The sequence below is a fragment of the Mixophyes fleayi genome, chromosome 2, assembly GCF_038048845.1.
Source record: "Mixophyes fleayi isolate aMixFle1 chromosome 2, aMixFle1.hap1, whole genome shotgun sequence".
NCBI lineage: Eukaryota > Metazoa > Chordata > Amphibia > Anura > Limnodynastidae > Mixophyes > Mixophyes fleayi.
In genome coordinates this window covers 367,227,150-367,253,092 of record NC_134403.1, presented here as the reverse complement: position 1 = coordinate 367,253,092, position 25,943 = coordinate 367,227,150, and the positions used below count along the sequence as shown (strand labels likewise).

At 45.8% G+C, this 25,943-nt stretch overlaps 1 protein-coding gene across 1 annotated transcript; it reads left to right on the top strand.

Annotated features, from left to right (window-relative positions):
- Nucleotides 1-1,336: 1,336 nt before the first annotated feature.
- Nucleotides 1,337-14,869, top strand: CREG1 (cellular repressor of E1A stimulated genes 1). Its single transcript, XM_075197370.1, has 4 exons — nucleotides 1,337-1,681; nucleotides 6,703-6,822; nucleotides 7,114-7,298; nucleotides 13,002-14,869. Exons 1-4 carry the CDS (start codon nucleotides 1,385-1,387, stop codon nucleotides 13,015-13,017), a joined length of 618 nt encoding a protein of 205 aa, XP_075053471.1. The 5' UTR covers nucleotides 1,337-1,384; the 3' UTR covers nucleotides 13,018-14,869.
- Nucleotides 14,870-25,943: the final 11,074 nt, after the last annotated feature.

Below are 25,943 nucleotides of genomic sequence, written 5' to 3'. Positions count from 1 at the left end.
AATAAAAACTATATTTAAACTCACAAGTAAATCATACTTGCCAACTTTTCCTCGTTGGCTTCAGGGAGATCACAGAGGAGGTGGGCATGCGGAGACGGGGCTTGACGAATCTCATAATTTTGCCCCACCCCTGCTAAGATGACATGATTTTTGCGTAATTATGCCCTCCCCCGCCACTTATCTATTGCGGGGCGAGAACCAGGAGGTAGGAGGTTGCCCTGCTCTCCCAGGAGCCCAGAAGGTCTCCCAGAAATGTGGGAGTCTCCCAGAAATTCCGGGAGAGTAGGCAACTATGCGTTAAAGAAAAGCAGCTAATGAATCTCTAGAGACTGAAGTGTCTTTTACATTTCTGTCTCCATTACTGAAGTCATGTTGTCTTACCTGTCAGTGTTTGCTTAAATCTTGGTCTCCATGAAAATGGCCACCTCCATAGGCATCAATGCATGGACATAGGACACAATTTCTGAACTGCGTCATCATGCCACAGATGGCGAAGCCAACCACGTCTTGTACTGGCTCAGCATCAGGGAGAATGCCAGACTCTTCAGGGAGTGAGGGAGATCACCCCTATATCAGGGAGTCTCCCTGACATTCAGGGAGAGTTGGCAAGTATGAAGTAAATGTTAATACAAGGACTGATGATGGGCACAAAAAATGCCCTCAGATCTAAATCATGAATTTAAATCATTTATGAATTTGTACATTAGGAATATTTTATTTTTGCTATTCATAAAGAATATATTTTTTATAAAGCACATGGGCATTATTATAGGATATGTACCATGTACACACACTTAAACAGACCTCCTAGGTTCCTTCTTCCTAATTCTATAGTCCCACATGTGGCAGGGGCCCCTGTGTATGGGCCCCTCAGTATGTGACTTATTCAGGCAGCAATCAGTCTACTGAGGGGCCTCTCTATAACTCTGATAGTCAGTATAATCATTTCCTGCCTTGTAGGACTGCTGCAGCGGAGAAGTAATTGGTTTGAACGTATGGAAACATTTCCCTATACAGAAGAGTGATTGACACTCACCCCCTGCACTCAGGTCGCCTCCTTCTCATGACATGTACTCTGATTGGTCAGCACAGCAGCCTTCTTTTTATGATTGGTCCGTTTTACTGTCATCAATCCATAAACACACCTCCTTCTACTAATAAACTTCAGCTCTAATGTGATTGGCTGCAGCTTGAGCTCGTCTAATATAACAACCAATGAGAGGATGGTATACACCAAAGTCACGCCTACCAAGCAGATCTGCTTGTTTACATGTACATGGCCACGCCTGCTCCGCGCTATGATTGGCTGAGCGGATGGTGGGGCGTTGCTATTGGTGGGTTAGTGGAAGGACTCTGCCTGGAGGCCGGAGAGCGGCAGTCAGTGATGTTGTCCCGGGCAGGACTGTACGTGTGCTGCGGAGTGTCCGCGCTCCTCCTCCTCCTGCTGCCCCCGGGGGCCCCCGAACCCGGCATCCCCCCGCACAACGAGACGGCCCGGGTCGCCCGTTATGTGGCCCACCACTGTGACTGGGGCTCCCTGGCCACCATCTCCAGCCATGACCCGGTCAGGGGGCAGCCGTTCGCCAACGTCTTCTCAGTCAGTGACGGACCCCGGGGCCACAGCAGCGGTGTCATCTACTTCTACCTGACCGCCATGGAGATCTCCGTGCAGGACCTGCAGGTGAGAGGTCAGCTGACCTGTGTTACCATGGAGACGGGAGCGGCAGCTGGGACCGGTACTAGTGTCAGGTGATCCTCACCCCACGTGACCTCCTATAGGTCAGGTGATCCCCCTTCTTGTGCTGGTGGTCAGGTGACCTCCCCTGCCCCCTGTTCTGATGGTCAGGTGACCTCCACCCCCCCCTCCCCTGTGCCCCCCTCTCCTGTGCCCCCCTCTGTTCTGATGGTCAGGTGACCTCCACCCCCCCCTGTGCCCCCCTCCCCTCCGCCCCCTCTGTTCTGATGGTCAGGTGACCTCCCTTCCCCCCCCCCCCCCCGTGCTTCCCTCTGTTCTGATGGTCAGGTGACCTCCACCCCCCCTCCCCTGTGCCCCCCTCTGTTCTGATGGTCAGGTGACCTCCACCCCCCCTCCCTGTGCCCCCCTCTGTTCTGATGGTCAGGTGACCTCCACCCCCCTCCCCTGTGCCCCCCTCTGTTCTGATGGTCAGGTGACCTCCACCCCCCCTCCCTGTGCCCCCCTCTGTTCTGATGGTCAGGTGACCTCCACCCCCCTCCCCTGTGCCCCCCTCTGTTTTGATGGTCAGGTGACCTCCACCCCCCCCCCCCTCACCTGTGCCCCCTCTGTTCTGATGGTCAGGTGATTGCCTGCCCCAACCCACCTTGTGTTGATGACCATGTGACCCCTTCCCCCAGCGTTGGTTAGTTAGAGGTGAGTTGTTTCCCCCCACCTTCTGACATGATGGTAACTAGAGGTCAGGTGACCCCCTGTGATAGTGGTCAGTAGATTCTCTACCTGTGCATGTTCCAATGGGTGGTCACTTGTCCTTTGTCCCAGCATGTCTGACCTCTCTGTCATTTTATTTATCATGGGGGAATAAATATTAATAATGAAAACTGATTATTTACTACTATTCATGTGTGTAATGAAGTATCTAGATCTTAAGTACTATTTGGAGATTCATTGATACTCCTGTTACTTCAGATATACACCAGGAAAACCCATGGGGTGACCTTGATCTGTTTCATTAACTAAACTTTTGTAGAAGAGAACGACCAAGAGAAACCCAAGGGGCATTTTTAGGGGGCATCTTTTAAATACGATTATTTTCATTTCTTATCGTCAATAATAAAGAATGAAAGATAACGACTATTTATGAGATTCTTCTTTTGGAACAGCAGTCACAGAACACTGCAGTCACATGTCCTCTGTGGTCACTATGACAAAGTGCCCACCTGTGCGATAGTAACCGGAGGGAGGGCAGGTGGGAAGTGAGAGATCCAAAGATCCCTCTACCGCAGTGCTCTCCCCATGGGCTTCATTGGCCATCTGCAGAAAATTGTGGCAGTTTTCGGGCTATTAGGAGCTTGGTAAATAGGCCCCATAGTTACTAAAGCAGTTGTTGCGTTTAAAAGAGCGATCCTATAATGCAGAGTCGGCTATAGATGAACCCACTTATCTCACTATCTGCGTTCTGCCGCCATGTCTGGGGCCTCCAGTCTTCATCCTCTGACTCTTCATAACGCTGTGATACTGCAGCCAGTGTCAGGCGACTAACCCAATATGTCAGTGCCCTAAAATCATGTTCCAAACTGCCTTGTGTGGCCCTCTTAAGTTGTATCATCTTCAGCACTAACCATACAGTACAACATGCATCCTAGTTAAACTGAATTGTATTTATTACTAATAATAAACATGGGCGCAGGCTGTATGTAGTGATTTGGTGATGAAATGAATAGGAAATGCTATGTAGGGTAAAATGTTTGATATTGGTATAGAACAGTGAAGTGACCGTATCTCTCCAGTGACGCACGAACCGATCACTCCAGTTACGTCTTATGTCCGTGTTCTGTTATCTCTCAGATACTGGTTCTTATTATATACTGCTCCATATATAACAATAAGACACAAAATAGGAGAAGCAGCAGCTGTGTAGTGAGGTGGTGGTGGTGGTGGTGGGGGGGGGGGGGGGGGTGTGATATCAAGAAGCGAAACTTGCAAATGCTCCTAGCCAGCAAAAAAAGACTAACTAATGCTGCCTCCTATTTACAAGTATTGACTGTAATAACAACCTCGGCCCCATGCTCCCCCTAAAAAACAAACAAACACCAAGGTAAATAAAATGTGTCCCAATCGCTGTCCCTAAAACCATGGGAACATTTATGGAAAGTTTGTTTTTTGGGGGGATGGAGGGGTTGTGATTCTGGTCTAGTTTTTCTTAGTTAAAAATCATTATTAATAGACACATTTTTGTTTTAAGTCTCTCTCAGTATGTTGCCAAAAGAAACCTTCTATATGTCCCAGAATCGAATATAAAATATACTTGTGTAGAAAGAAAAACTAAAAAGTAATTTCCATGTAAAACCATTAAAATGAATCTGGTCTTACAGACGTTAATGTCATCCCTGTGCTGGGTAATTGGAAAAATAAGTTGCTTGCTTCACACTGCTTTATTTCTATTAAAAACCGCCAAATAAGTCTAATCACTGGAGATGAATTAAAAAGAAAAGTTTTATAGCTCGTAATCGCCCCCACTGGCTTTAATGAGATAACTCTCCAGTTACAGTGATCAGTGGAATGTGACATCTTAGCAAAAAATTATAAAACCTTGTTCAGCTTCTCTGCACCGTCTCTTAGGGGAAACCTGGGCACTCTCTGAACCCGACTGGCTGCCGTTACTTGGAATCAGGCGCTCAGGGTGCTGGGAGTGATGTTCAGTTTGAAAGGCGCAAGAACGTTTATTAGCTAAAGTCATCACTTTGAGAATTGCGTATGGAGAGGGGGGATCTAGGTGCTGGGAACACGCGTATGGAGAGGGGGGATCTAGGTGCAGGGAACACGCGTATGGAGAGGGGGGATCTAGGTGCAGGGAACACGCGTATGGAGAGGGGGGATCTAGGTGCAGGGAACACGCGTATGGAGAGGGGAGATCTAGGTGCAGAGAACACGCGTATGGAGAGGGGGATCTAGGTGCAGGGAACACACGTATGGAGAGGGGAGATCTAGGTGCAGAGAACACACGTATGGAGAGGGGGATCTAGGTGCAGGGAACACACGTATGGAGAGGGGGATCTAGGTGCAGGGAACACACGTATGGAGAGGGGGATCTAGGTGCAGGGAACACACGTATGGAGAGGGGGATCTGGGGTGCAGGGAACACACGTATGGAGAGGGGGGGATCTGGGTGCAGGGAACACACGTATGGAGAGGGGGGGATCTGGGTGCAGGGAACACACGTATGGAGAGGGGGGGATCTGGGTGCAGGGAACACACGTATGGAGAGGGGGGATCTATGTGCAGGGAACACACGTATGGAGAGGGGGGGATCTGGGTGCAGGGAACACACGTATGGAGAGGGGGGATCTAGGTGCAGGGAACACACGTATGGAGAGGGGGGGAACTAGGTGCTGGGAACACACGTATGGAGAGGGGGGATCTAGGTGCAGGGAACACACGTATGGAGAGGAGGGGATCTAGGTGCTGGGAACACACGTATGGAGAGGGGGGATCTAGGTGCTGGGAACACACGTATGGAGAGGGGGATCTGGGGTGCAGGGAACACACGTATGGAGAGGGGGGGATCTGGGTGCAGGGAACACACGTATGGAGAGGGGGATCTGGGGTGCAGGGAACACACGTATGGAGAGGGGGGGATCTGGGTGCAGGGAACACACGTATGGAGAGGGGGGGGATCTAGGTGCAGGGAACACACGTATGGAGAGGAGGGGATCTAGGTGCAGGGAACACACGTATGGAGAGGGGGGATCTAGGTGCTGGGAACACACGTATGGAGAGGGGGGATCTAGGTGCTGGGAACACACGTATGGAGAGGGGGGATCTGGGTGCAGGGAACACACGTATGGAGAGGGGGGATCTGGGTGCAGGGAACACACGTATGGAGAGGGGGATCTGGGTGCAGGGAACACACGTATGGAGAGGGGGGATCTGGGTGCTGGGAACACACGTTTGGCTTTCAGATAAGGTTTATCATTATTTTCTTCCTCCAGTCTCTTGTTTGCAGTGAGTCAGCAAATAACATACCAGAAAGCAGCGTGTTGGGTAACACTGTTACACAACATACATGACTCGGCATCTTCTTTGGGACAACTGTCACTTCTCTTTCTGTACTGTGAGAATGAGCGCAGAGTTCAGGGTTTGCAGAGCACCGTGGCTACAGCAGTTATTTTATTTGCAATTCATGTGTTTACGCAACACACACACACACATATATATATATATATATATATATATATATATATATATATATATATATATATATACACGCACTTATACATACACGCAAATATACACACATACATACATATACACCACCTTCGCCACTGGATTCTTACTAAAAAATGTATTCACTCCGTTATGTCTTCCTCACTACAAAACCTTTTCTTCTTTTTCCTCTGAAGTTAGTGTTATAAGGAGAGAGGGGCTAGACGTGGCCGTGTGCTCCCTGCCCTGGTGTCAGCGCTGCTTTTTGTAATGTGCTTGTTGTGAACACACTGATGGAGATATAATTAGAGGCTTTATTTTGTTTTGTTTTTTTGGGGAGGGGTCCTGTAAATATTTAGCAAAAAAGACCATATTTTTATATTGTACGGCTGTTTCCAGATGTGTTGTGGGTTTGCGCCCCCTACAGATTATATAAATATTGTCTCGGCCTCCGCTGTGTGGAGATACCAAGTGTGTATTTATAAGAATGACAGTAGTGTTGTGTGAGCGTCAATATCCAGGTAAAGCCAACCATGGACTCCAGTAAAACACTGCGTCTAATGGTGAGAGCAGTGACTATCTCAGAATACTTAATTGTAGCTGCAAAGTAAACATTGTATATTGTTTTCTTGTCCATGTGAGATCTCTCCCTGTGCTGTGTGTGGTGATCTCATACTTCATAGATAACCAATAACCTTATGTGTGTAATAACATCTGTACATTACAGTATCTGCACCGATGTCTTCTCTGATTTGTTTTACAAATATTTCACGTCCAGTAATTTGACATTTCTGTGTCCTCAGGTGACCCCACAAGCGTCTCTGACCATGTCGTTGGCGCAGACACCGTATTGCCGACTACATCACTATGACCCCGAGAGCCCACTCTGTGCTCATACTATAATGTCCGGGAGCGTTGTGAAGGTGAGGACGCCCCGGAACTGGTCCTAATTCTGTAGTAGCCCCCCCCCCTCCAATCTATATTGTGACAGTTACCACTCATGTGCACAGATTAGACTCTTACTGAGTCCGTCATAGACAGACAGCCTCTGACATCAGAGTCTGTTCTATTCCCAGCCCTTCCGCAATGGGAGCTATATAGAGGTATAGTTATAAATATCCCCACAGAGAGGGATACAATGTACCGTGATGGTCTCTAGTGGGGTACAGGACATACACTGCTTGTTATGTTATCTGTGAATGCTTTCTGCACAGGTGGATCCCACAGAAACAGACAAAGCGAAGTTGGCCTTGTTCACCCGTCACCCCGAGATGAGCACTTGGCCTCCCGACCATAACTGGTTCTTTGCCAAACTCAATATCACCAACATCTGGGTGCTGGACTACTTTGGTGGCATCAAGACGGTGACACCGGATGAATATTACAAAGCCAAACCCTGGTAAGTGCAAGGTCTGGGCTGTAACATTTACGTTCTGGGATCGGATATATATACGTGGTCCCCATGGGTATTGGTGCAGCAGCCCTGCTACCTCGCCGGTACTTCTTATCAGAATATTGTCCTTAGGGGGAGTTCTCAGATGAGAGCTTTGTAGATTCCCTTCAAGTTTCTTCAGCAGTGACTGAGGGCAGCTGCAGATGCAGTATCTCACATAGGAAGTACGTGCACGGATGGTACAGACGTGTGTGTATGTATGTGTGTATGTAGGGCAGCACGGTGGCGTAGTGGTTAGCACTTCTGACTTACAGCACTGGGGTCATGAGTTCAATTCCCGACCATGGCCTTATCTATGAGGAGTTTGTATGTTCTCCCCGTGTTTGCGTGGGTTTCCTCCTGGTGCTACGGTTTCCTCCCACACTCCAAAAACATACTGGTAGGTTAATTGGCTGCTAACAAATTGACCCTAGTCTCTCTCTGTCTGTGTCTCTCTCTCTGTCTGTGTGTTAGGGAATTTAGACTGTAAGCCCCAAAGGGGCAGGGACTGATGTGAGTGGGTTCTCTGTACAGCGCTGCGGAATTAGTGGCGCTATATAAATAAATGGTGATGATGATGAGTGAGCACCGTATGCTGTGTTTGGGATGTCATCAAGTCTTTTCTCCTCTTTTCCCATCCCGAATTCCTTGTGTCCCCCCACGACCACCATAGATGGGTCCATAGGACCAGAGATGGATTAGGATGGGAATCTAGGGGGATCGTAATATAGGAATGAGATGTTACATTGTGGAGCAGGATATGCAATGACAATTTGCAATGGATCCTGGGATTGAGGCCACACAAACTCAAAGTCCCTATACACAGTGGACATGATTCATTCAGGAAAGTAAGTTAAAAAAAACAAGCAAATCTCCTGGTCTAAACCATGTTACAATACAAGGGGTGCAAATGAGTTTATTATTTTGCTCATAAGTTTAATACTGGCTGTTTTTTCATGTATTGCACAAATACTTACCGTAATAACTTTATTTTTGCACTGAAATTTAAAGTTGATCTTTGACAGGTTTGGCTAACCTGTAGCACTCCAGGTGTTGTGCTACTACAAGTCCCAGCATGCTTTACCAATATATAGCAGCTTATTGCTGGAAGGGTATGTTGTGAGTTGTAATTTCACAACACCTGGAGTGTCACAGGTTAGCCAAGCCTGACCTAGGACATGCCCTACCCCAACTATAAATCTGACCCCACATTTTAATTTTACCTCCCCCTCCAATGCAACTTGGTTTTGGCAAGGTGCAAAGTTACTCTTTTTTTGTGCTTTATTTTCCTTAATGAATCAGACCCAGTGTTTGCATTGAATGATGATCCTTCTTCTTTTTTTTTTTTTTTTTTTTTTTTTAAATATTTTATTTATCAAACCCCAATTAAAAAAATATTTTTTATTTTGGGTGGAGTTATCCTTTAATAGATGGATCATTAGCTATAATAAACATAATGTACCATAAGGTGTTACGATATCATCATCATCATCATCATCATTTATTTATATAGCGCCACTAATTCCGCAGCGCTGTACAGAGAACTCATTCACATCAGTCCCTGCCCCATTGGAGCTTACAGTCTAAATTCCCTAATATAGACACACACAGACGGAGACGGAGACGGAGACGGACGGACGGACGGCAATTTTAATAGCGGCCAATTAACCTAACAGTATGTTTTTTGGAGTGTGGGAGGAAACCCACGCAAACACAGGGAGAACATACAAACTCCTCACAGATAAGGCCATGGTTGGGAATTGAACTCATGGCCCCAGTGCTGTGGGGCAGAAGTGCTAACCACTAGGCCACTGTGCTGCCCCGCGATATTACAGAAGCCTCTGACATTTGTAGGTTACGGCACCAACCAAAGCCAGATAAAGGGGTCTAACGTGTCTGACTTGCAGGCAGCGTCCTCGTATCTCCTGCAGTGAGACATTCCCCACGTTGTCACTTGTGCAGCGTAGAGACAATTAGAAATGCCGCATCTGGGCACAATTCAGCCACAACTTTCATGCAATATAAGCAGCACAGTGGTTGTTTTATGAAAGCAACATATCAGTCTAGCACACAATCCTGTTTAGTAAAAATAAAACTCTGTTCTCCCTAGAAAGAATATAAACTCCATCTACAGGGTCATTTTATTGCCACTTTATATACTTTATCAATCATGGATTGTTATTATTCATGGGCAGCCACTAGAGGGCACACCTGCACATACATCGGTCCTCTCTGCAGAACACAGGGGCAGCCACTAGAGGGCAAACCTGCACATTGAGCAGTCCTCCCTGCAGAACACAGGGGCAGCCACTAGAGGGCACACCTGCACATACATCAGTCCTCTCTGCAGAGCACAGGGGCAGCCACTAGAGGGCACACCTGCGCATACATCGGTCCTCTCTGCAGAACACAGGGGCAGCCACTAGAGGGCACACCTGCGCATACATCGGTCCTCTCTGCAGAACACAGGGGCAGCCACTAGAGGGCACACCTGCACATTGAGCAGTCCTCTCTGCAGAACACAGGGGCAGCCACTAGAGGGCACACCTGCGCATACAGCAGTCCTCTCTGCAGAACACAGGGGCAGCCACTAGAGGGCACACCTGCACATACATCGGTCCTCTCTGCAGAGCACAGGGGCAGCCACTAGAGGGCACACCTGCGCATACAGCAGTCCTCTCTGCAGAACACATGGGCAGCCACTAGAGGGCACACCTGCGCATACAGCAGTCCTCTCTGCAGAGCACATGGGCAGCCACTAGAGGGCACACCTGCGCATACATCAGTTCTCTCTGCAGAACACAGGGGCAGCCACTAGAGGGCACACCTGCGCATACAGCAGTCCTCTCTGCAGAACACAGGGGCAGCCACTAGAGGGCACACCTGCGCATACAGCAGTCCTCTCTGCAGAACACAGGGGCAGCCACTAGAGGGCACACCTGCGCATACATCAGTCCTCTCTGCAGAACACAGGGGCAGCCACTAGAAGGCACACCTGCGCATACAGCAGTCCTCTCTGCAGAACACATGGGCAGCCACTAGAGGGCACACCTGCACATTGAGCAGTCCTCTCTGCAGAACACAGGGGCAGCCACTAGAGGGCACACCTGCACATTGAGCAGTCCTCTCTGCAGAACACAGGGGCAGCCACTAGAGGGCACACCTGCACATACATCAGTCCTCTCTGCAGAGCACAGGGGCAGCCACTAGAGGGCACACCTGCGCATACAGCAGTCCTCTCTGCAGAACACAGGGGCAGCCACTAGAGGGCACACCTGCACATTGAGCAGTCCTCTCTGCAGAGCACATGGGCAGCCACTAGAGGGCACACCTGCGCATACATCAGTCCTCTCTGCAGAACACAGGGGCAGCCACTAGAGGGCACACCTGCGCATACAGCAGTCCTCTCTGCAGAGCACATGGGCAGCCACTAGAGGGCACACCTGCGCATACAGCAGTCCTCTCTGCAGAGCACATGGGCAGCCACTAGAGGGCACACCTGCACATACATCAGTTCTCTCTGCAGAACACAGGGGCAGCCACTAGAGGGCACACCTGCGCATACAGCAGTCCTCTCTGCAGAACACAGGGGCAGCCACTAGAGGGCACACCTGCGCATACAGCAGTCCTCTCTGCAGAACACAGTCGAATATCCTGCAGAAAATGTGCCCTCTAGTGGCCGCTTCTACATCCTAGTGACCCAAACAATGTCTTTGTGACCCCTCCATTGCTAAATACTTCAACCGCTCCAGTTAAAGCAGCCTTAGTAGACCACATAGCTCTTGGGCTAGTATTAGATTACTGCCTGACCATTGTTTTCACCTTGATTATATTCCTCTTCACTAAGGACTTGTTCACAGAGGTACTTTGTTCTTGGATGGGGGGTATAGTGGGGTTTACGTTTAAGCTGTATACTTTACCTGGAACCACTTCCTTCTGGGTGATGTGTAACTGCTGCAGAACCTCTGCACTTGGCTGTGGCTGAGTGCTTACTTTGGATCAGGACCGCTGGGTAGCGGGCAGAGTGTGGTGTCAGTGGGGATGGATGAGAGGTGACTCTTATGGGTAGGTCACAGGAATACAGCAGATATAGACGTCATGCAGGATCTTTAAGAATAATAGTTTTTATTGATCAGCAATCGCTCTTAAAAACCACAACACCTACATAAAGGTAGTGTACACACAACTCCACAAACATAACCAGTCGTTTAATAACAATAAGCAGCCTAGTGACACAAAACGGTTATTTCTAAAAAATATTAGATGCACTTGTGTGTGTGTGTGTATAATACTATTAATATGTTACACATCAATATACTATACAATAAACCCATTGGATATCACTTTTTATGAAGCCCTCTTGGATCAGCACAATACAAGGTATAATACAAGACAATCTTTGCCCCTCTCTCTCTCTCTCCTCACTGGGCTGACCTGATCGATCAATAGTTGATACTGTATTGAGACCTAATGATTAGACAGTCTGAGGGGTCATCAGACCAACGTAACCGTAATCCGATCGTTGACAGCAGTCTCGCAGCACTTCAGAAAGTCAATCAATAGTATTCCATAGACAAGCGCATGCAAACTGTTTCTAGATAAGTTATGTTTCTATAAGACTTTCCTCTAGTCTTCAAACATTCAAGTGTTCTCTGGAAACCCACCTCTTCAGGCAAGCTTATAATATTCCTCAACCAGCATCTTAATCTCCCTAGGTTACCTCTCTGTCTGTATGCATTACCCAGTATTGTATTATTACTGCTTGTTCCCAATTGTAAAGTGCTACAGAATTGTCTGGTACTATATAAATAAATGACGATGGGAGTGCACTGAAGGTTCGGCCCCGAAACTTCTCTCACCAGTGTCTGTGCGATATAATGTAAAGTTTGATTGTTTTCGGTTTCTTTATTCATGTATGCATTCACTTCATGCCAGGCGCTTGGATCACCCTCCGACTCCTCTTTATTTAATTTGTGTTACCCGTGTGCATTGGATCCACAACATATTTTTCGGATAAATCCGCCTTCAGTTCCTTTATAACCTGCAGTAATTTATTTTGATATTTTAAGAGCTAGATGTGGTTTATGTAGATCCGATCAGTCCACTCTGATGATAGAAGTATAACCAGACCCTTCAAAAATATATAGTTACTTTTTCATCTGCCCCATAAACAGAGACTGCGCCTACAGGGCCAGAATAAAGGCTAGTTTTCTGTCTGTGCCCTCTTACCTTCCACAACTCGTCTTTACTTAGAGGTCTGGTGTTACCTGTAATAAGGATGATGTTATACATAGAGCGCTGATGGTGTATCGTACAGCCTAGAGCGCTGATGGTGTATCGTACAGCCTAGAGCGCTGATGGTGTATCATACAGCTCATCATTACTACATAAATATATAGGATAAACACAGACTTTCCACACCAGCAGCTACAATTATTATTATTCCACTACCCTGCGTGTTCCCCACAGATATAAGTTTGTAAGCTCATATAGGCAAGGCCACTTCTACTTTCTGTTTCATGTCATTGTACATCATTTATATATATATATATACTGTGATCCCCACAATGTACAGAGCTGTGTAATATGTTAGTGGTTTATAAATAAAGGATAATAATATACATTCATTGAGAACAGTCAGTTTCACATTCACTGTTTTCTTTCCAACAGGTTTGGTGCATCTTAAACCCGGGGATTCTGCTCTTCCTGTTCCCGGACCCAATCCCTTATAATGCTGGCGTTGCCTTATATTGTGTGTGTGTGTGTGTGTGTGTGTGTGTGTGTGTGATTCCTCTCTTTTTATCCTTGTATCCTAACAACTGCTTCTCAGTACAATATTTACCTAAATGAGATATATATGTATTATATCACCTGTACCCTCCATGCAGCCTACCTGAGGTCCGTCTGCTTAGGCAGACAGCGGTGGTGGGCTTACTATGCAGGAAAGCCTCTAATGCAGAGAAACAATCATTGTAAATGGCTTCAGGCTTCTACCATTGCAGACAGAATCCTGGGGTACCCCACAAGTAACTTTGGACAGGTTGCTATGCAGACGCTCCCGCATGGTAATCCCATTATCTCCAACAGACCACAGTGGTCAGTAAGTGTAAAGCTGCGGAGATGACCTCATGGAGGACAAGCAGATCTTCAGTATTTACTATAAATGCCCCAAACACACAACAGAAAAAGCACTTAATAAAACCCAAGAACTTACTATTTACTTGTAGATCACTGCTCTGGTTCTCTTCTGGTAAAAGTACTACCGCATTCAGGTAAATATGGTACAGGAGGTAGGAGTCTTAACTGAAATATATGCTGATAGAATATATAACTGCAATGATGGTGAAACGCGTGATTTGCTTGGTGAAAATCTGTTAACAATACTAATATATTCATAGGTTGAAATGTGAGGTCTGTTGTACACAGACATTAATGTCCTCCACAGCCATGGAGGGATTAGTGGCTCAGATCTGTTATGTTCCTGGTTTTCTAATGGGGTGGAGCTTGGTGCGGCTTCCTGCATCCTGGCCTTCCATGACGTTAGATAGTGGGAATCTCTGGTTGACCTTTTATTGGTTAAGAGTTACCTATCGCTTTATTGGGCTGTGAGTGTTCAGGAAAAACACGTCTCTGTTCCAATACCGGAACGGCCAGATTACTTCTTTGCCCTTTAATGTAAAATTAAATACAGTTACCTCATTTATTTATTTTTTTTTAAATCATTCCGATGTGATTTATCTAATGAGGTTATAAGGAAACATCTATTTATATAAGCGTGTAGGAAGGCTGTCAGGATGTCTAGTGACAGTGCAAGCTGCAAAGAGCAGGTAAACATCCCACTTCTGGCACCATCATAATGCTTACCCTCCTTTTTAGATAAAACTACTCTTTCATACTTGCCAAAGTAGTACTTTTACATTATTAGATATCTGTTTAGAAGGGGGGAGAAAGGGTATTGAGCATAGGACACCTCTGCGGACAACCCCTGACTGCCTGCTTGGTGTAAATAAATGTCAAATATAGAACTTATAGAAAATATTATGTCGTATACTTTCCTATACACAGCACAAAGAGAAAAAAAAATAATTAAGATTAGTTTGCCTTTTAAATATATGAAATAGAGTTCTACAGATAGCGCCCCCAGTGGCTGTATTGTTGTAAATGAATGGACACTATGCTGAAATGTTTCATGAGTAACAGGACATTAGAGTTGATGTAAAGCTGTGTCGTAATATCCAGCAAAGCGATTAAAAAACAAATTAAGTTAATACATGTAGTTCAAGTAACTATTATAAATAGGATGTACTAGTTGTACCAGTAACAACTAAATGGAAACAATTTTTGATAAGTGTTTTCTAATTGTACAGCAGCCCAGCCACAGGTTGTACCAGCTCTGACCAATAGTCCCAACAGCATTTGTTCTTTTGTAATGTCTAAAACAGGATCGATACTGCACTAACTTTTACAGTTTGATTGTATTGAAATGATTTTGAATGTATTGATTTGTAATGCTTTAAATAAATCTATATTTGTAAGAATATTGTGTGTGCGTGGTGAATCCAGGATCGCATAGTGTGATCATCTCACAATTATTAAAACAAATGCGGAAGAAAAGGATGGTGTTTCCCATACAACCAACCAACCTGGTTTCATTTTCTTATCTAGAGAAATGTCAGACTCTGGTTTCTATAGATAACATCACCCTATATCCTTAGCGGTAGTTTACGTGTAAGTTGCTCGGTGTGACGGTAGTTTGAATTGAATCCTGAAAGGAATTGGCAAAGTGGAGCAGCGAGAGGGAAGGTGTATGTTTAGGACAGATTAGGGTGTGGATAAACAGGTGATAAGAATCCCTGCAAGGCAGATGATGGCATAGATAAGGGTTCTTGAGGGTGAGAGGGTGTATTCTGGCAATGTTTCGAAGGTGACTGCAATGGTAGTAGAAGCTATAGAGGGGAGGGTGGTATTGTAGATAATACAGAGACAGAAGAGAATGTTTTTTTTCAGTGTCTGAGTTGAGGGGGGGGGGGGAGGTGGCTCTGGCGAGAGGGAAGGTGATGAGCTCTGATTGGGCCATATTGAGTTTTAGGACGCATTGGGACACCCACGTAAAGGTGGCGAGATAGTCTCTCAAGAAGTAGGTAAGATAAAAGGTCGGGGGAAGAGTGCGTGTCATCAAGATAAAGGTAGAACCGGCGGCTGAAAGAGCGAATCAGATCGCCAAGAGAAGAGGGATACAGAGGGAAAAGAGAAGGACCGAGCCTGGAGGAGAGAATGGGACTGGGATGGAGACACTGAAAAAGTGGTTGGAAAGAGAAGAAGAACCGGTAGAGAACTGAGCCCCAAAGGTGAATGTAATAAAGAGTGTGAAAGAGAAGAGGGTGGTTAACTGTGTCAAAGGTGACCCCCCCCCCCCCCCCCCCCCCCCCGAGAGGTCGGGGAAGATGAATATAGAAAAGTGACCCTTTAACTTGGCAGCAAGTAGTCCGTTGAGCACAGTCTCTATAGAGTGTTGGAGCAGAAGCCCGATGGCAGAGGGTCAGTGTGGGAGGGGGAGTAGTTTGAGGATGGAGGCGAGGGGTTGGTGGTAGTTAGTGATAGTCGTTGGGTCAAGAGATGGTTTCTTGAGGATGGGTGACAGGGTGTGTAAGAGCAGAGAGCAATGTGTCAGTGGAGATGGACAGGTTGAAGAGATCAGGTACCGAGAGGGGGAAGAGAATGAAGACTGAGATGATGTTTACAGGTGACATTAAAGATCTGGATACAAGGAAGATGGCTTTGAGGTATAACAGAATGAATGTAAAGATGCCATAGGATACCGGCACAATGACTGGCAGAGAGAACCCGACACACATTGGATGAGCCGCTAAACACTTTACTGTCTGTGAGACATTCAGGCTCATTTACCAACATGCAAAACTATAACACAAAACGCACTTCTGTGGTATTAATTGTAAGTAGTCGTACTATGACCCATGGATGGCTATTCAGTGTATGACAGGTCATGTGATAAAAAATGTGAAAAGATTTACTCTGTCATAGATGAATGCTTCAATGGGCCAGACTAGAAATAGTTATATAATAAATAATTAGACGTCAAGCAGTTGATTCTCCTTCACTTTGGACCAGAACATAACTGTGGTGAGTAGCAGGTGCCTGCAATATAAAAATCACTAATTGGCCCATTCAGTGCTACGAACATATAGCATCGAGGCTTGATGATGTCATTTATTTGGGGGGCATCAAACCTTGTCCCCCCCCCAGTCCCCCCCTCTCCTCCCCTCCCAGGTACTACACGACAGACAATGATAAAGATCCAGGTGGAGGGTGGTAATGCCCAGATCTCTCTTATCCTGGCATCAATCTACCTGCGGCTACTCTCAATTCTGGTCTACCCAGTGCCCAACTTAGGGGAACATTTTTCCTTTGGACTCTAGAATCAACAATGATTGTGACAGTGGTTGAGACTGAAAGATCTCCTGATTGGGGTCAGGGTCGGTAATTGATGTTATCTGCTGCTTTTGTCCAAACACCCTGGTCTTGATATAAAGGAAAGCGCCGATGCAGTTGTATTTCCTGCGAGAAGGAATGTATCAGCGATGTCATTATAAAGCTTATTTCTCTCCAGACAATACAGCGGTACAAGTTATTGTCAATACCAACAGTAATCTCTGTGGCGTTGCAGCCATTGATCTCAAACACTCCTGTGGTTTGCGGTGACTGCGTATTGATCCGGTCGTTCCACATAGTATTTATTTTGTTTTGTGCACGCACATCCGATGCTGTTTTTCTGAAACGTTTCAATAGAAAGCACCGCAGCAGAAATATCCTTTTACACTGTTTAGTTGATTGTCCAGTGAAAGATTCCCAGGATAAGTTTCCTTCCTCGTGGCTGAGGTGGCCGGTCTGTGCCCCCTCTAACTGTTACAGAACTATGTCCTATCGCTAGGCATGATGGAACTTGTAGTTCCTCCATGGCTAGAGATGTACAGACCCTTCTCTAGATAAACCACAAGGCCTGTGTGTAAAGAGAATTGACCTCAAGTTTATAACTCTGTTTATACAGGGTACAATTTTCTGTTTGTTTGATGTAACAACAGTTTTTTTTCCCTTGGCCTGAATATTTTCAGTCTGTAATAGATGAGTTGATGTATTGTTAGAGGAAGAGATATCACCAGGTGAGGTCTGACTTCTGTGCCTGGTGAATTAGGTTACATCTCCGGCAACAGGTGTCTCTCTTGTTCATTACCTCCTATTAGAGGGGACAAGTCAGCGCGTTTCTCCTGACTCACGAGAGACAAGTGCCTCTCATGTTCACAGCAATACAAGAGTGTTTTTAGGGGAGGGGAGTTTGAGGGCAGTCTAGTATTTTGGAAGCGCTTAGGACAGTGTTGACTAACCAGGTGTTGTGAAACTACAAGTCCCAGCATGCTTTTCCAATATATAGTAGCTTATTGCTGGAAGGGTATGCTGGGACTTGCAGTTTCATTACACCTGGAGTGTCACAGGTTACCCAACACTGGCTTAGGATGTCCCCTGCGTACCTGGTCGTGCAGATGCAGCTATATATTTAATCCGATCACCTCAAGGGACAGTGTTGACAGGTATGTCCTTAATTTTGCAGAACTATAAGTACCAGTAAGGCTGGGACTTGTATACCTACAACAGCTGGCACAAGTGAACACCTGCCTACGCTGCTCACACACAGGCCCCAAATCTGCCATCAGGATCAGTGTCCAATTTGTCCACACGTAGGTGACTGCATTGTTGGATGAGGGCTGCGCCACCAGATCATCCACTTTGATTATTATCGGGCATTGATTCCGGGCCACAAACAGATATCGGATCAATTGCCTTATATCAGCTGTCAGCATTAGACTATCCAGACAACACCACCTGTGATATCTCTGTACTAAGTGATTACCTGCAGGGTGTCTGGAACTGGTCCGTCATTTACTTCCTGTCTATTTCAGAGATTTCGTAATAAAAGGAGACAAAAGTGTAGGTAAAGAAAAATGAAAGATATTTATTGACCTTACAACACATTTAAATGATGCTTAATCAATAACGTTTTTTTTTAATCCCTGATCGTACTAATAAAATTGACACATTTGCTTCAGACCATTCTCCTCTGATTGCTATTTATGGAAAAGCCTCGGCTTTGTTTCTACATTTCCACTCCGCGGGTGGCAATATAACCCGTTTATCCACAGGTCCACAATTTTCCGGTCTCTAAACATCTCTGAATATGTCACATAAAAACTTCTATCACTTCTACAAATCAGGAATGTTTTCGTTCTTCAAGGACCGCACCTAACAGCAAGACTTGTTACTACGTATGAAACATTGTGCATGAGACCAGCTTCTACCAAAGGTTTATATTCCATACTTGGTCCTCCATTGATGACCCCCCCACGAACACGTATAGGAATCTGATATTGGTGAAGCTGTCAACAGAGAGGAGTATTCTGAGATCTGGGAGCGAACAGTATCCAGCTCTATCTGCGTGAGGATCAAGGTGAATGTCTACAAATTATTATATTGTAGGTACTCATGGGGCCTATTTATCAAAGTCCCCCCCCCCCCCCCCCCTGTTAAATCCCTGAAAACAACAGTTTTCGGGTATTAACAGCTAAATACCTATGTATCATTGTAGCATTGCAGCAGATATCTGCTGCTTTGCATGTCTTATCGTTTTTCTGAGCACTCCCCATAACAGTGTATGGGGAGTACTCAGTAACGCTATTTACCAATGACCGAAACTAAGTTTTCACTCATGTTAATGTACACCAAACTCAAGCTGGCGCACAGTAACATAACTGAAAACTTTCACTGCTGACAGCTCAGCGTGATCCCTCCCTGTCACATGACTCACCTTCTTGCAGTCCAGGATCTCTCTGCGCATGCCCGAGGTGTTCGGTCGGCGCATGCGCACAGAAATTACAAGGAGGAAACCATCGCAGTCTGCATCGCATGGGAGGAGAAGAGAAGAGGCAGTGAAAGGTGAATGTTGCACTTCACAGGAACAGCAGTTTTTCGGAACTGCTGTTCGTGTGAAGGTTTTTTAATAAATATTTGCCGATGCGTCTTAAATAGGCCCCTAAGTCCCCACCAGATTATGTAAGATCTCTTCTGTTGCCTCTGGCAGATACTGGAGGAACCTTTTTACATAACTGGGGGCCGTGCCCCAAATTTTAAAGCTATTGCTCTACAGTCAGAAGCCTGTTCCTCTCTGTCCTGCATATTGAAATCCTGTTCACACCCAAGTACTACATACTCCCCTCGAACCCCGATCCCGATACTACTAAGCACCAATTTAAGTTTTGCACCATTTTATCTCTGACGCCACCTGCCAGTTTCCATCAGACTGGATATCTCAAACTCCCCTTTCCATCGCCGCAGTTGTTAAATACATATGGAATATATGACCGCTATAAAAAAAACAACAACTCGGCAAAACCTTTTTGCAAGATGTGGGAACCCTGTAATAAAGTCTTAACAAGTTACCCTAATCACCTCCCCCATGGCTTCTCCCAATGCCCCCCCCCCCCCTCCTTTCCACACTCTCCTTTTCTCTCCATCATTTCCCTTCCCTTAAAAAAAGAAAAAATTCCTAGTTGACAATCCCATAACAAACCTAAGTGTTCCTGCAATCTGGGATTTTCTGATTCCTATTTATTTTTTTCTCATTAGTTTTAATTAATTGATCAGATTAGATATTATGTATGGAAATGATCTTATATAGTGTACTTTTTAATGTAGCTTTTCTGAAGCGCCTTAAGACTTCAGATATGTTGCTAAAACACAATGACAGATGACTTGTTATCCACACTCCTGGATGCGGCATAAGGAAGGGGGAGTGGGGCTATGGCGTTTTTCAACAGAGAATGAATGACCAGTTGCAAACCCCATACTCACCCATAAGTCAAGAAAAATGTATTGCATTCTTTCAAACAAGCACTAGATGGCAGTAAAGGTTGAGACTTGTGTCTGGCTTAGTAAGATTTAGCACTAAAGAAGAAATGGCCACAATATTTTTGGAACAATTTTAAGAGTAATATTGCAATGATTCATTTTCTGCCACATGAACGGTTGCCAGCTCAGCTTTTTAGGTTATTTGTACAAGGGGCATTACTAGGTTCTCGAAAATCCCGGTCCAAAAAGCAAGCTGCTGGCCTTGCTTATAGTCCCTCCATATACACATTGGGCCTGAGTCATTAAGGATAGTAAAGCAAAAGAAATTTGTAACTTTGCACCTTGGCAAAACCATGTTGCATTGGAGGGGGGAGATAAATTTAAAATGTAATGACAGATTTATAGTTGGGGTAGGGCATGTCCTAGATCAACTTTTAATGTCAGTGTACAAATATAGCTATCAAGTATTTGTGTGCTACATGAAAAAACAGCCAGTATTTATCTTATGTGCAAAATAATTTGCACCCCTTGCATCGTAATATGGTTTTGTCCAGGAGAAAACTTACTAATTTTTTTGCCTTACATTCCTTAATGAATCAGGACCACCGTGTCTAACATGGTAACGTACAGACAACAGTAATAGACAAAGAAATATCTGTATATTAGGAAGATGTTGAAGTCACAAATCAAATCGATTGATAAAAATAACAGGCAAAATTGCTAAACTAGACAAAAATGTAAATAAAGAAAGAAAATAAGTGATAAATACTGGGACACCCTAGTACAGCGAAACTGGGGAAATATCAGAGAGGATTTGAATACTAAATCATAGCGAAAGGTTGTTTTCTTTCGCTGTGATAACCAGCCCTATTGCCTTGTATTAGTAAATAGAACATAACATATTCATTTAAATTAATAATACTTTTTACAGACCAAGCATATGTTCAATATGAAATAGAAATGTGCATCATGAAACTCTGTTAAAGCTTGGAATAAAAAAGGAAATCTATGAGAAGATCAGAACGTAAAGCTACAACATTAATTGCAACAATCGGAAATAGCACCGTTGGCATTTTATAAACATAGTGTAAAAAGTGGCAGCAATACCAGCGCTACAGATAAGACGTAAGATCTAATCTAGATGTCAGCACACCACAGACAGCTATTTATCCAGGGGAACCGGTGACAGGAAGCCTGCACTACCAATCCAATCTGAGCTGCTGTGTACTGAGGATGACTGTGAGAGGAGACAAAGCATGGCTGCCAGTCACCGGTCACACAGCCGACCAGACTGTCAGTCATACCCTGTCCTACCTGTAATCTGTCTGTACCATCCTGTGCCCTCCCAGGCTTCCCTCTCCTGTGTCTCTCCCAGCTCCTCTGTTCCATCTGTGCACCCTCATTTACCCTGTCTCTTTTCTAAACCCCCCTCTTTTAGCCTATACCTTTACTTTACCATCCTGTGTCTTATCTACACCCTCCTTTATTACATAGAAACATAGAATTTGCTTGCAGATAAGAACCACTTGGTCCATCTAGTCTGCCCATATTTTGACCTATGGTAACCTCAAACCCTGTTTGATCCTTATTTCTTTTGTAAGGATATCCTTATGTCTATCCCAAGCATGTATTAAACTGCTCTATTGTTTCAGCTTCTACCACCTCTGATAGGAGACTAATCCACTTATCCACTACCCCCTTTCTGTGAAGTAGTTTTTCCTCACATTTCCTCTGAACCTACTTCCCCCCAGTGTCAGTGCATGTCCTCGTGTTCTAATACTTCTCTTCCCCCCCAGTGTCAGTACATGACCTCGTGTTCTAATACTTCTCTTCCCCCCAGTGTCAGTACATGTCCTCGTGTTCTAATACTTCTCTTCCCCCCAGTGTCAGTACATGTCCTCATGTTCTAATACTTCTCTTCCCCCCCAGTGTCAGTGCATGTCCTCGTGTTCTAAATTATTCCTCCCCCCAGTGTCAGTACATGTCCTCGTGTTCTAATACTTCCTCTTCCCCCAGTGTCAGTGCATGTCCTCGTGTTCTAATATTTCTCTTCCCCCCAGTGTCAGTACATGTCCTCGTGTTCTAATACTTCTCTTCCCCCCAGTGTCAGTACATGTCCTCGTGTTCTAATACTTCTCTTCCCTCCAGTGTCAGTACATGTCCTCGTGTTCTAATACTTCTCTTCCCCCCAGTGTCAGTACATGTCCTCGTGTTCTAATACTTCTCTTCCCCCCCATGTCAGTAATGTCCTCGTGTTTAATACCTTCTCTTCCCCCCAGTGTCAGTGCATGTCCTCGTGTTCTAATACTTCTCTTCCCTCCAGTGTCAGTGCATGTCTCGTGTTCTAATACTTCTCTTCCCCCCAGTGTCAGTACATGTCCTCGTGTTCTAATTACCTTCTCTTCCCCCCAGTGTCAGTACATGTCCTCGTGTTCTAATACTTCTCTTCCCCCAGTGTCAGTGCATGTCCTCGTGTTCTAATACTTCTCTTCCCCCCAGTGTCAGTACATGTCCTCGTGTTCTAATACTTCTCTTCCCCCAGTGTCAGTGCATGTCCTCGTGTTCTAATACTTCTCTTCCCCCCAGTGTCAGTGCATGTCCTCGTGTTCTAATACTTCTCTTCCCCCAGTGTCAGTGCATGTCCTCGTGTTCTAATACTTCTCTTCCCCCAGTGTCAGTGCATGTCCTCGTGTTCTAATACTTCTCTTCCCTCCAGTGTCAGTGCAGTCCTCGTGTTCTAATATCTCTCTTCCCCCCCAGTGTCAGTACATGTCCTCGTGTTCTAATACTTCTCTTCCCCCAGTGGTCAGTGCATGTCCTCGTGTTCTAATACTTCTCTTCCCCCCAGTGTCAGTACATGTCCTCGTGTTCTAATACTTCTCTTCCCCCCAGTGTCAGTGCATGTCCTCGTGTTCTAATACTTCTCTTCCCCCCAGTGTCAGTGCATGTCCTCGTGTTCTAATACTTCTCTTCCCTCCAGTGTCAGTGCATGTCCTCGTGTTCTAATACTTCTCTTCCCCCCAGTGTCAGTACATGTCCTTGTGTTCTAGTACTTCTCTTCCCCCCAGTGTCAGTAATGTCCTCGTGTTCTAATACTTCTCTTCCCCCCAGTGTCAGTGCATGTCCTCGTGTTCTAGTACTTCTCTTCCCACCAGTGTCAGTGCATGTCCTCGTGTTCTAATACTTTCTCTTCCCCCCCAGTGTCAGTGCATGTCCTCGTGTTCTAATACTTCTCTTCCCCCCCAGTGTCAGTGCATGTCCTCGTGTTCTAATATGTCTCTTCCCTCCAGTGTCAGTGCATGTCCTCGTGTTCTAATACTTCTCTTCCCCCCCCCAGTGTCAGTGCATGTCTTGTGTTCTAATACTTCTCTTCCCCCAGTGTCAGTACATGTCCTCCTGTTCTAATACTTCTCTCCCCCCCCCCAGTGTCAGTGCATGTCCTCGTGTTCTAATACTTCTCTTCCCCCCAGTGTCAGTACATGTCCTCGTGTTCTAATACTTCTCTTCCCCCCAGTGTCAGTGCATGTCCTCGTGTTCTAGTACTTCTCTTCCCCCAGTGTCAGTACATGTCCTCGTGTTCTAATACTTCTCTTCCCCCAGTGTCAGTGCATGTCCTCGTGTTCTAATACTTCTCTTCCCCCCAGTGTCAGTACATGTCCTCGTGTTCTAATACTTCTCTTCCCTCCAGTGTCAGTACATGTCCTCGTGTTCTAACACTTCTCTTCCCCCCCCCCAGTGTCAGTACATGTCCTCGTGTTCTAATACTTCTCTTCCCCCCAGTGTCAGTGCATGTCCTCGTGTTCTAGTACTTCTCTTCCCCAGTGTCAGTACATGTCCTTGTGTTCTAATACTTCTCTTCCCCCCAGTACATGTCCTCGTGTTCTAATACTTCTCTTCCCCCAGTATCAGTACATGTCCTCGTGTTCTAATACTTCTCTTCCCCCCAGTGTCAGTGCATGTCCTCATGTTCTAATATTTCTCTTCCCCCCAGTGTCAGTGCATGTCCTCATGTTCTAATACTTCTCTTACCTCCAGGTCAGTCATGTCCTCGTGTTCTATTACTTCTCTTCCCCAGTGTCAGTACATGTCCTCGTGTTCTAATACTTCTCTTCCCCCCAGTGTCAGTGCATGTCCTGTGTTCTAATACTTTTCTCCCCCAGTGTCATGCATGTCCTCGTGTTCTAATACTTCTCTCCCCCCAGTGTCAGTACATGTCCTCGTGTTCTAATACTTCTCTTCCCCCCAGTGTCAGTGCATGTCCTCGTGTTCTAATACTTCTCTTCCCCCCGTGTCAGTACATGTCCTCGTGTTCTAATACTTCTCTTCCCCCCCCCCAGTGTCAGTACAATGTCCTCTGTTCTAACACTTCTCTTCCCCCCCCCCCAGTGTCAGTAATGTCCTCGTGTTCTAATACTCTCTTCCCCCCAGTGTCAGTGCATGTCCTCGTGTTCTAGTACTTCTCTTCCCCCCAGTGTCAGTGCATGTCCTCGTGTTCTAATACTTCTCTTCCCCCCAGTGTCAGTACATGTCCTCGTGTTCTAGTACTTCTCTTCCCCCCCAGTGTCAGTACATGTCCTTGTGTTCTAATACTTCTCTTCCCCCAGTACATGTCCTCGTGTTCTAATACTTCTCTTCCCCCCAGTGTCAGTACATGTCCTTGTGTTCTAATACTTCTCTTCCCCCCAGTGTCAGTACATGTCCTCGTGTTCTAATACTTCTCTTCCCCCCAGTATCAGTACATGTCCTCGTGTTCTAATACTTCTCTTTCCCCCCAGTGTCAGTGCATGTCCTCATGTTCTAATACTTCTCTTCCCCCCAGTGTCAGTGCATGTCCTCGTGTTCTAATACTTCTCTTCCCCCCAGTGTCAGTACATGTCCTCTGTTCTAATACTTCTCTTCCCCCCCAGTGTCAGTACATGTCCTCATGTTCTAATACTTCTCTTCCCCTCCAGTGTCAGTACATGTCCTCGTGTTCTAATACTTCTCTTCCCCCCAGTATCAGTACATGTCCTCGTGTTCTAATACTTCTCTTCCCCCCCAGTGTCAGTGCATGTCCTCATGTTCTAATACTTCTCTTCCCCCCAGTGTCAGTGCATGTCCTCATGTTCTAATACTTCTCTTCCCCCCAGTGTCAGTGCATGTCCTCGTGTTCTAATACTTTCTCTTCCCCCCCAGTGTCAGTGCATGTCCTCGTGTTCTAATACTTCTCTTCCCCGCCAGTCAGTGCATGTTCTCGTGTTCTAATACTTCTCTTCCCCCCAGTGTCAGTGCATGTTCCTCGTGTTCTAATACTTCTCTTCCCCCCCAGTGTCAGTGCATGTCCTTGTGTTCTAATACTTCTCTTCCCCCCAGTGTCAGTACATGTCCTCGTGTTCTAATACTTCTCTTCCCCCCAGTGTCAGTACATGTCCTCGTGTTCTAATACTTCTCTTCCCCCCAGTGTCAGTGCATGTCCTCGTGTTCTAATACTTTTCTTCCCCCAGTGTCAGTGCATGTCCTCGTGTTCTAATACTTCTCTTCCCCCTCCAGTGTCAGTACATGTCCTCGTGTTCTAATACTTCTCTTCCCCCCAGTCACAGTGCATGTCCTCGTGTTCTAATACTTCTCTTCCCCCAGTCTCAGTAGCATGTCCTCGTGTTCTTAATACTTCTCTTCCCCCCAGTGTCAGTGACATGTCCTCGTGTTCTAATACTTCTA